Below are 12,685 nucleotides of genomic sequence, written 5' to 3' on the forward strand. Positions count from 1 at the left end.
TCGTCGACTTACGACCGACTTCTGCTCTGACTGACCGGTCGTAAGTCGATCTGGTCGTATGTCGGCCATATATTTATTAACAGTATTTTTTAACCTTTCTAATCTTTTTATCATCTTTATAAATTATTTTTATAATCTTTTAAATTTTTATCATCTTTTATTTTTCATTTTAAATACAGCAATGTTTTTATCTTTTACTTAGCGATACTGTACTAGGCGTAGAAACGAAGGTATCTCTCTCTATGAGCTTAAATTCAAACGTTCTCTACATTTTAATTGGTTTATTATTCGCACTGTTTATAAAAAAAAAAAAAAAAACTACAATCTATAATTATATTGTACATAATGTGAAAAATAATACTGTGCATAATGTACTGTAAACACTAAAATTAATGTAAAAATTAATACAAATGAAATTTACAAAATCAATTTTTAATCTTTGCTTGTGCTGGGTTGTGCATCGTCAGGGTCATGTTCTTGGGTTGAGGTAGGAGATGTTTATTTATAGAGACATTATGCAAAGCAAATCTTTTTTTTAAAACGCTTAAACCACCCAGTACTAGCCTGAAAATCTTCAGCGTAATCGTCTCCGGGGCGTGATTTTAAACTCTGAAAAACAAACTTCTAGCCTTTGCTTGCACTGTGTGAAGGCTCATGGTGTGTGTTTTTTTTGTATTAAATCTTCCATCCACATAAACAACAATTTCTCCATTTCATGGATGGGTTCCTGTCGTTGTTTGGTTAAAATTGTAGACATAATAGGTGCAGTATCGTCGATACCATGGAATGTGATAATTTCAAGTCACGTGCTATCCTATTCACTTTCTTTCCACTTTCATACTGCTGGATAATTTTCGTTTTACACTCTGAATCAATAGTTTTCCTTGACTTCTTAGCTGACGTATATGTAGATGAAGACATTTTCCTTTTACTAAACATATTATGCGTATTTCAGTGGAATTTTAATTAATACACCACACGCAACAGATGCTTAATAGTGACTGGGTGTATGTGAGAGAGAGAGAGAGCGACTGAGTGTATGTGCCTGGTGCTGTTCTCAGGCCTGCCGTCATCGACGTGCCTCCTCACCTGGGTTATGGGTGTCCTCAGTAGTGATTTCCTGATTTATTATTAATTTATTCATTATTTATTATATATATATTTTTTTTGTGGTCGTAAGTGCGGCCGGTCGTAAGTCGCATAGGTCGTAAGTCGACGACCAAGTGTATATCATTGACAAGACCTGCCCTGCCAGCCCATCTGCACTGCTCAGGGAACTTCATATTTTACTGCACAATTAGCCCCAGGTCTTTTTCACTTTCCACTTCCCTGAGTGTAGTACAACACAGTTGGTACGTTTCTCTTCGGTTATTGCTATCCATATGCAATACTTTGCATTTGTCAATGTTAAACTTCAGTTGCCACTTCTCAGCCCACTTTCCCAACTTATGTAGATCCAGTTAGAGTAGCATACTGTCTTTACTGTCATTAACAACCCTGCCGACCTTCGTATCGTCTGCAAACTTGGACATTAAACCTGATATACCTTCATTAATATCATTGATAAATATACAAAACAACAATGGGCTCAACACCGAACCCTGGGGAACTCCACTAATAACATTTGTCTACGAAGAGCAGTGTCCATTGATTACCATTCTCTGTCATCTCCCACTCAACCATTCCTTTATCCATTGTAGCAACTTACCCTTAATGCCATACCTCTCCAATTTGAACAGCAGTCTTCCATGTGCAACAGTATCAAAAGCTTTCCTGAAATCCAAGTATATGATATCAACATTATTTTTGGCATTCAGTTCCTTTGTGCCCACATCATATTATCCAATCAAATTGGTCAGACAAGACCTCCCTTTAACAAACCCATGCTGTGTCTTAACTATTACTGCAATCTTCTCTAGATGATCCTGCAATGCTTCGTTAACCAGTGATTGTATTATTTTCCACGGAACACAAGTTAAACTAACAGGTCTGTAGTTACTTGTGTCACCTTTTGAACCCCCTTTGTGAATTGGTAATACATTTGCACACCTCCAGTCAATGGAGGACCTTCCCCTGAGTCCAAGGAAGCTCTCATAATTATGGCTAAGAGTTTGTTTACTTCCTTTGCTACCTCCTTCATATAACTGGATAGATCCTGTCCACCCCAGGTGCCTTCCTTATGTTTAACTTCAACAATTACTGGGCGCCTCCGTAGCCAGGTGGGCAGGAACATCAGTGTGTAGCACATGCTTCTTGATTAGACCATGGTTCGAGCCCGTGACCACTGAATACGGAGGATGCAGAAAGGTCAGAGAATGACCACTGCATATCCCCGGAGCAATATGGCCTTAGTTGCTAATTCTCCTAAAAACCAAATGACAAAAAACAAAAAAAAAAAAAAAAAAAACCAATTACTACTCCACTTTGCTCTCAGTTTTTACAAAATCACTTAGCTCCCTGTTAACGTTTGATCAACTTCTGGCACTCCCCTCATTGAGTAACTCCTCATGAGTGAATGCAGATGCAAAATACTCATTCAGTTTATCAACTCCCTGAGCATGATCATCAATAGTCAACCCATCTATGTTAGGTGGTTCAATCTGATTCATCCCTTTCCTTCAAGAGTTTACATAAGTAAAGAACTCATTGCTGTTTTTCTTTGCATCCTTTGTCAAAGATTTCTCGTAATCTGCCTTTGCCTGCCTAACCTCCTTTGTGACTTCATTACAGACTAGTTTATATCTGCCATAGGCTTCTGTGTCACCTGATACTTTATTTGCATCCCATACATTCTTCTTCTCTGCCACGAGCCTCATTAATTTATCTGACATCCACTAGCAAGACTTTAGTGGATTTATTGGATGACTGTTTTCTACAGAAATATGTTCGAGAGGCAACAGAGGGAGTAATATTCTTGATCTGATTGTCAGCAGTGATTATTCATGCATTAAGAATTTGCAGATAAAGGAACCACTGGGTGACAGTGAACACAATGTACTGATGTGGGAATTACTTAGATGTAACTACCATCAAGGCTAAAGGGAAGGGCTATTGCTTTCATAAAGGTGACTACAGGAGTTTCAGACAGTTCTTAAATTCTGTACAGTGGGATCAACTGATGATGTTACAAACATTGAATTCTAAATGGGAAGCCTTCAGGGACTTACTTTTGGAGGCTACTTGGCTTTTCATTCCAACTAAGAAATACAGTTCAAGGTTTAGATCTAAATGGAGGTCAGATGAACTAATGAGGCTCATTGCAGAGAAGAAAAATGTATGGGATGCATATAAAGTATCAGGTGACACAGAAGCCTATGGCAGATATAAGCTAGTTTGTAATCAAATCACAAACGAGGTTAGGCAGGTGAAGGCAGATTACAAGAAATCCTTGGCAAAGGATGCAAAGAAAAACAGCAGAGTTCTTCACTTATGCAAACTCTAGAAGGAAAGGAATGAATCAGGTTGGACCATTTAACATAGATGGGTTCACTATTGATGATCATGCCCAAGTAGCTGATAAACTGAATGAGTATTTTGCATCTACATTCACACCTGAGGAGTTATTTTCAATGAGGGGGGGGTGTCGTCGGAAGTTTATAAAACTTTATACAGTGGGATTATAACTTCCCTATCTCTACAGGGATATGTTCAATAAACCATTGATAGGACACAATGGGCTTACCTGGCTGTCTGATTAAACTGTTTATGAAACTCCATATCTGCCCATATTGTAACTCCAAGTTTCCTTTCCCTCTCCACTGTTTTTAAATCAAACCCACAATTTATTGGGAGATTAGCATTAGTAGAGGCATTTGAAGCAAGAAAGCAAGCTTATGCAGCATCAGCCAAAAAAAAAAAAAAAAAAAACCACTTCCACTTCACCCCTCTGTTTGTTTGAAATACCTGTCCAGCTGAGCCTTAAACTCATTTAGGCTATCAACTTCCACAACAAGGGAATGGAAGTCTGTTTCACCAACCAACCACCCGTTGGCTAAAGGCAAATTTCCGCACGTCTATCCTACAGCTGTCTTTCCTCAATTTGAATTTATGCCCTCTCAGGTGATTATTCTGAGCAAGAGGAAGAATCCCATCAGCATTGAGCATGCTCAAACCATTCAAGGCTTTATACACCTCTATCAGATCACGTCGCTGGTGCCTAGTCTCCAGACACTGTAATTTGCAAAACTTAAGCCTTTCTTCGTAAGAGCACCCCTTTGTTCCATTCACTACTCTTGTTGGCCTTCTTTGTACTCGTTCCAGCAGCTCTACATCCTTCTTGAAATGAGGCCTCTAGACCTGTATACAGTACTCTAGGTGTGGCCTGACCATTGCCTTATACAAGGGAATAATCACCTCCTTATCCCTGCTAGAAAAATTCCTATATATCATTCACAGTACACCATGAGCTACTCTTGCAGCCCGTCTGCACTGCTCAGAGAACTTTATATCTGCATGCACAACCACCCCCAGGTCCCTTTCATTCTCTACCACTGTCAGTGTAGTACCACAGAGTTGATACGTTGCTCTGGGGTTGCTGTTTCCCATATGTAGTACTTTACATTTGTCAATGTTAAACTTCATTTGCCACCTCTCAGCCAATCTGCTCAACCTTTCCAGATCCTGTTGCAGTAGCATAGTGTCAGTAGTGTCCTTGACAACCCTGCCAACCTTCGTATCGTCTGCAAACTTGGACATTAAGCTTGATATACCATCATCAATATCATTTATAAATACAGAAAACAATAATGGACCCAACACTGAACCCTGAGGGACTCCACTAATAACATTAGTCCACGATGAGCAGTGTCCATCGATTACCACTCTCTGTCTTCTCCCCCTCAACCACCCCTTTATCCATAGCAGCAATTTGCCTCCAATGCCACACTGCTCCAATTTATGCAGCAGTCTTCCATGTGCAACAGTATCAAAAGCCTTTCTAAGCTCCAAGTATATAATATCAACGTTATTCCCTGCATCCAGTTCTTTTGTGACTGCATCATAGTATCCAATCAAATTGGTCAGGAAAAACTTCCCCTTAACAAAACCATGCTGTGTCCGAGCTATAACTGAAGTCTTGTCCAAATGATCCTGCAGTGCTTCTTTAACCAGTGCCTCCATTAATTTTCCTGGAACAGAAGTTAAACTCACAGATCTATAATTACTTGTGTCAGTCTTTGATCCTCCTTTGTGAATTGGGGTCACATTTGCACATCTCCAGTCTGTGGGTACCTCCCCTGAGTCCAAGGAAGCTAGATTGCTATTCCCCAAGTTGAAGATCTTGCATTTAGCTGCATTAAAACATAACTGCCACTTCTCTGATCTTTGAAGTCAGTTAAAATTATCCTGAAGGAGTGCTGCTTGGCGCTGATCATTAATGACTCTACCAATCTTTACAACATATGCGAATTTTGACATCATGCCTCGTATCCCTTTGTCAATGCTATAAATGAAAATGAGAAACAACAGTTGTCCAAGAACCGATCCTTTGGGGATCCCACTCCTGATGTTACACCAATCTGAAGAATGTCCATTAATTACAACCCTCTGCCTTCTGCCCTATAGCCACCTGCCATTTTGCCAAATTCCAATTAAACTGCTAAAATTGTTCCTTACATCCAGCTCATGAGTAACTGTGTCAAAATTGCCTACAAAGTTAGTTAAACATGATTTTCCCCTTAAGAAAGTCATGTTGTGTCCTTCAGAATGCCATATCTATCTAAATGTTCCTGAATTGCACTCTTAATTATTGCCTCTACTATTTTTCCTACAACTGAAGTCAGACTAACTGAAGTCAGACTAACTGTAGTTACCAACTTCACTGTTCGAACTGCCTTTATGTATTGGCAATACATTGGCACTACTCCAATCCAAAGGAATCTCTCCTGAGTCCAAAGATGCCCTCATAATTAATTTCCATTGTGGAATACACTCCCAAGCAGTCTCCCTCAAAACTACCAGGTATATGCCATCAATTGCAGGGGCCTTACCAGCCTTTATACTCAAATGTTTTTCTCTAATAAATAATCTGTAATTATAAAATCACTAATTTCATATGGCTCAGCCTCACTCACACAGCCTCTTCTCTGCGTGATGGGTCTTACGTCAATAAAGACTGATGCAAAGTACATATTCAATTCTTCCGCAATATCATCTGTGTTATCTAAGACTTTCCCAAATCCAGTGCACAAATGTCTACTCTGATTAGGTTTCTTATTTTTTGTATTCGTATATATGAAAAATCTCTCGGCCGCATCTTTGTTCTCTTAGCCAATGCTTTTTCATATGCAGTCTTGGCCTTCCTAACCTATTTGTTGCTATTACTAATCAACTTGTACCTTTTATAGGCTTCAATACTTTCCTCACTCTAACTATTCCATGCTATCTTTTTCTGCTCTATTTGGAATGAACGGAAGGGTGAAATGGAAGCGAGTTTTTTTTTTTTTTTTTTGGCTAATGCTGCTAAGTTTGCTTTCTTGCATCGTATGCCTCTACTAATGCTAATGCTGCATAAGCTTGCTTTCTTGCATCGTATGCCTCTACTAATGCTAATGCCAATTTGACCAGCCAGCTACGCAGCCATCCACTTCCGCATCCTCCTGCAATATTTTCTCAATGGTTTACAGTGCATTCCGGATAATGGGACGACAGTATATTAGGACCAAATGAGCAAGAACCGAATAAAATGCATAAATTAACTCTAATTTACTTCGTGTATTACGACCAGTAGAACCATTTTGGACTAGGGGAAATAGTAGAGAGAAAGGGGAGGGGCAGTTTGAAATCACTGTTAGTTTCGTGCATGTACACCAATGGCAGCTTATTTGGTAATGGCCTTGACTGCAGAAGTGTCCCATACATGGTGCAGCGGTAGTGCTTGTTCCAAATTTTTGAGCTCTGCGAACAACTAAAGCAACTCTTCAGACCCTATAAGCAACCTCATTTCTTACAGACCTACGTATTGTAGCCTTGTTTAAAAAAAGGAATTACTGCAATTGGGTACTAGGTACAGTACATTAATCAAGTACATATTGAATACCTGTGATAGTATAAGAATTGATTAACTTTTTCCAAAACAATTTGACTAGACATGAGGATCATTGTAAAAAAATCCTTTTTTTGTTTATAAGCAGGATGTCAAAAAGAAAAGATCTGACACTTGCTGAGAAGGCTGCCTTGCTAGACAAGATCAAAAGTCAACCACCTAACAGCAATCAACGGCAACTGAAAGAGCCGCTTAGAGTAACAAAAACAACAATTGTATGTTTAATTAAGCAACAAGATGAACTACACCATGCATGAGCATCACGTGAATGGCAGCAAAAAACTTCACAGAAAAGGAAGCAAGAAGGAAAATACCTCTGATGTAGAAGAGGCACTAATAGAATGGGTCTCCATTGTAACTGGATGAGGTGTACATATCAGTGGCCACCTCTTGGCCCATCAATGCTGAAAAGTAAAGCAGAGGAGTTTGCTAAAAAGCTGGGGAGCAACGATTTCCAAGTGATGAATGGTTGGTTGTCACGGTGGAAAGCTCAATATAAAATTAAGTTCAGGAAAGGACACGGGCAAGAAGGGTAGTGCAGATTCTGTAAGTGTAGACCATTGGAAATCAACGATATTGCCCAATTTGCTTCAGCAATTTTCCACTGATGACATTTACAATGTCGATGAAACAGGCTTGCTTTATCGTTGCATGCTGGTTCATTGGTCTACAAACACGAAATTTTGATGGGTTCAAAAAAGGCTATGGATTGCGTAACTGTGTTATGCTGTGCAAACATGTCGGACTCTGATAAACGGAAGGTTTTGGCAATTGGGAAAAGAGCAAAGCCATGATGTTTCAAGGGACTTAGACTGGACGGTTTACCAGTTATCTACCACTCTAATAAAAATGATTGGATGACATCTGAAATTTTTGAGCAATGGCTAAAAGAATTGGAATGTTGAACTACAGTGTAACTCAAGAAAAATTCTGTTGCTTCTTGACAACTGCACTGCACACTCTCACTTGATTATCTGAAAAACTTTAAAATGGAATTCTTCCCACCCAACACAACATCCTTGATACAACCCATAGATATGGGTTTCATAAAGAATCTGAAGACAACATTAGCATTAGTAGAAGCATACGATGCAAGAAAGCGAGCTTATGCAGCATCAGCCAAAAAAAAAAAAAAAAAAAAAAAACCGCTCACATTTCACCCCTCCATTCGTTCCAAATGCCTGTCCAGCTCAGCCTTAATTTAATTTAGGCTATTAGCTTCCACAACAAAAGATGGACGCCTGTTCCACCAATCAACTACCCGCTGGCTAAAGGCAAATTTCTGCACATCTATTCTACAACTATCTTTCCTCAATTTGAAACTGCGGCCCCTCAGGTTCTTAGTCTGAGCAAGAGGAAGAATCCCATCAGCATTCAGCTTGCTCCACCCAATCAAGGCCTCATATGCCTCAATCAGATAACCTCGCAGGTGCCTACTCTCCAGGTGCTGCAATTTGCAGAACTTAAGCCTTTCTTGGTAAGAGCATCCCTTTGTTCCCCCTCACCAATCTTGTTGCCCTTCTTTGTACTTGTTCTAACAACACTACATCCTTCCTAAAATGAGGCCTCCAGACCTGTACACAGTACTCTAGGTGTGACCCGACCACTGCCTTGTATAATGGGATAATCACCTCCCTGTCCCCGCTAGTAAAATTCCTATATATCATTGACAAGACGCCATGATCCGCCCTGACAGCCCATCTGCACTGCTCAGCGAACTTCATATTTGACTGCACAATTACCCCCCAGGTCTTTTTCACTTTCCACTTCCCTGAGTGTAGTACCACACAGTTGGTACATTTCTCTTCAATTATCGCTACTCATATGCAGTACTTTGCATTTGTTAATGTTAAACTTCAGTTGCCACTTCTCAGCCCACTTTCCCAACTTATCTAGATTCAGTTGGAGTAGCATACTGTCTTTACTGTCATTAACAAGCCTGCCAACCTTTATATCATCTGCAAACTTGGACATTAAACCTGATATACCTTCATCAATATCATTGATAAATAAACAAAACAACAATGGGCTCAACACCGAACCCTGGGGAACTCCACTAACAACATTTGTCCAGGAAGAGCAGTGTCCATTGATTACCACTCTTTGTCATCTCCCACTCAACTATCCCTTTATCCATTGTAGCAACTTATCCTTAATGCCATACCTCTCCAATTTGTATAGCAGTCTTCCATGTGCAACAGTATCAAAAGCTTTCCTGAAATCCAAGTATCAAAATTTTCTTGATATCAAAATTATTTTTGGCATTCAGTTCCTTTGTGACCACATCATAATATCCAATCAAATTGGTCAGACAAGACCTCTCTTTAACAAACCCATGCTGTGTCTTAACTATTACTGCAGTCTTGTCTAGCACAACATATAACACAAAACTAGTTAATTATACACTTGAAGCCATTAAAGAAAATATCTATACATCATCATCAACAGCAAAGGAAATCAGTGCAAAGGTGATCATTTTGCAAGTGATACAATATGTCATAGTCAGCTGGTGCGAGATCGATTGCAACACAATTAAAAACTGTTTTGCTCGTGTTTACTTTCAGCATTCAGACAGAGAGAATACTGAAACAGCAGTTGAAACTGAAACTGTGCTTTCACTGCAACAAATTACAAATGTGGAGGAGTTTTTGTGTTGACGAAAATCTGAAACGTTACGATGAAAAATGATCTTGAGGACATTGTTGATTAAACTGTAGCAAAAGACTGCAAGATATCTGAAGAGTCAGCTAGTGACGAAGATGACATATCTGAGCCTGGGTGAGTGAAACAAAAAGATGCAATGAAATGTATTGCCGACTTACACCGCTATTTCATGCAAGACGGAAATGAAAACAGTCCCATGTCTGCACTGGATCAATGCTATGATTTTGTTCATATGAAGTCAGTTGAGAGCTCACAGCAATCACTTTTGAATAAGTTCGTAACTGAACGTTTTTTCCATTAATTCTAAGTTCTGATCTTCTTAATCAGTTCCATTGTAGTTTAATAAATGAGATTTTGCTTTGAACTTATTTTTTTTGCATTCCCTTAAGCTATGGTTAATGGGACCAGCCATATAATAGAACCACATTTCATTTTCCCCCGATGTGGTCCAATTATCCGGAATGCACTGCATATGCATTCACGGCCTCTATGATTTTTGCTTTAAAAGTATTCCATAATTCAAATGTATTTGCCCTCTCTCAGACTTCTGCTCAATTCATAGATACCATATAGTCCCTTAAACTGTCAACGTCCTCTCTTCTGAAGTTAAAACCCATGTATTTACCTTTAAATACTGCAACACCTTTCTTCACCTTCAAACTGATGATTACACGATCACTTCCTGAGAATGGTTACGTTAATTCCCCAGATGTAATCCAATTCATAAGTAATTATGAGGTAAGGAATATTATAACACATAGTGCTTTCTCTAACATGCTGGTACAAATAATAATCATATAGTTTATTTAAAAAAAACATTTCCCCATGGAAAGTTCCACCCCCACTTATGCCAATCAATCTGGTACAGATTAACGTTACCCATAATAAGACATTCACGTTTGCTTTCCCATTCCATCTGCATGTAGAAACTCTCATCATATTCTTCACAATCTTCTAGTCTATAGGTTACTCCCACTCTTATTGTTCCTTTGCTTCCAAAGGAACAATAGCAAGAGCTCTTTTCACACTCAGGCTGATTTTGAAAAGAAACACGACCCCTCCGCCTCTTCTATCTTTCCTATCTTTCTTAAATACATTATACATACCATAGCAGAACTCGTTATCCCCAATTTCTGGGTGACACATCGTTTCTGTTAGATCTATTATAATCAGCATTATTGTCCTAAGACTATGATCAGCTTATATGATTGATATAAGCTGATCTGTAAGCAAGACACAAAGGAGGTTAGGCAAGCAAAGGCAGATTACGAGAAATCTTTGGCAAAAGGATGCAAAGAAAAACAAAGAGTTCTTTACTTGTGTAAACTCTAGAAGGAAGGGAATGAATCAGATTCGTTCACTTGATATTGATGGTTCAACTGTTGATGATCCTGCTTAGGTAGCTAACAAACTAAATGAATATTTTGCATATACTCTTGCACATACTTTTGCACATAGTTAAAGAAGCACTGCAGGATCATTTAGACAAGACTTCAGTTATAGCTCGGACACAGCATGGTTTTGTTAAGGGGAAGTCTTGCCTGACCAATTTGATTGGATACTATGATGCAGTCACAAAGGAACTGGATGCAGGGAATAACTTTGATATTATATACTTGGATCTTAGAAAGGCTTTTGATACTGTTGCACATGGAAGACTGCTGCACAAATTGGAGCAGTGTGACAGTGTGACATTGGAGGCAAATTGCTGCTGTGGATAAAGGGGTGGCTGAGGGGGAGAAGACAGAGAGTGGTGATCAATGGACACTGCTCGTCGTGGACTAATGTTATTAGTGGAGTCACTCAGGGCTCAGTGTTGGGTCCATTATTGTTTTCTGTATTTATAAATGATATTGATGATGGTATATCAAGCTTAATGTCGAAGTTTGCAGACGATACAAAGGTAGGCAGGGTTGTCAAGGACACTACTGACACTATGCTGCTGCAACAGGATCTGGAAAGGTTGAGCAGATGGGCTGAGAGGTGGCAAATGAAGTTTAACATTGACAAATGTAAAGTACTACACATGGGAAACAGCAACCCCAGAGCAATGTATCAACTCTGTGGTACTACACTGACAGTGATAGAGAATGAAAGAGACCTGGAGGTGGTTGTGCAGGCAGATATGAAGTTCTCTGAGCAGTGCAGACGGGCTGCAAGAGTAGCTCATGGTGTATTGTCAATGATATATAGGAATTTTTCTAGCAGGGATAAGGAGGGATTATTCCCTTGTATAAGGCAATGGTCAGGCCACACCTAGAGTACTGTATACAGGTCTGGAGGCCTCATTTCAAGAAGGATGTAGAGCTGCTGGAACGAGTACAGAGAAGGGCAACAAGATTAGTGAATGGAACAAAGGGGTGCTCTTACGAAGAAAGGCTTAAGTTTTGCAAATTACAGTGTCTGGAAACTAGGCACCAGCGAGGTGATCTGATATAGGTGTATAAAGTCTTGAATGGTTTGAGCATGCTCAATGCTGATGGGATTCTTCATCTCGCTCATTATAATCACCTGAGAGGGCATAAATTCAAATTGAGGAAAGACAGATGTAGGATAGACGTGCGAAAATTTGCCTTTAGCCAGCGGGTGGTTGGTTGGTGGAACAGACTTCCATCCCTTGTCGTGGAAGTTGATAGCCTAAATAAGTTTAAGGCTCAGCTGGACAGGTATTTCGAACGAACAGAGGGGTGAAGTGGAAGTGGTTTTTTTTGGCTGATGCTGCATAAGCTTGCTTTCTTGCATCAAATGCCTCTACTAATGCTAATGCTAATATACATTCACATATGAGAAGGTATTCAGGTAGGGGAATGCCAGAGGTGTATTAAACTCTGTCAGTAAGCTAGATGATCTTGTAATAACTGAGAGTAAATTGGGGGAGAAACTGTTGAAGATAAACATAATTAAGGCATCTGGGGTGGATAGAATATATCCAGTTATATTAAAGGAGGCACCAAAGGAAGTAAGCCTTGGTCCTTGAGG

At 39.5% G+C, this 12,685-nt stretch overlaps 1 protein-coding gene across 1 annotated transcript in view; it reads right to left on the reverse strand.

The window, feature by feature from the left end:
* Positions 1-7,395, reverse strand: part of Slob (Slowpoke binding protein) — a 111,530-nt gene extending 104,135 nt beyond the window's left edge. Inside the window, exon 1 of the mRNA XM_090390275.1 lies at positions 7,357-7,395. Coding sequence (XP_090246401.1) covers positions 7,357-7,395 — 39 coding nt within the window. The remainder of the gene's footprint in view (positions 1-7,356) is intronic.
* Between the last annotated feature and the right edge of the window lie 5,290 nt (positions 7,396-12,685).

This window comes from Mastigoproctus giganteus, chromosome 2, assembly GCF_048544385.1.
Source record: "Mastigoproctus giganteus isolate SK-2022 chromosome 2, ASM4854438v1, whole genome shotgun sequence".
NCBI lineage: Eukaryota > Metazoa > Arthropoda > Arachnida > Uropygi > Thelyphonidae > Mastigoproctus > Mastigoproctus giganteus.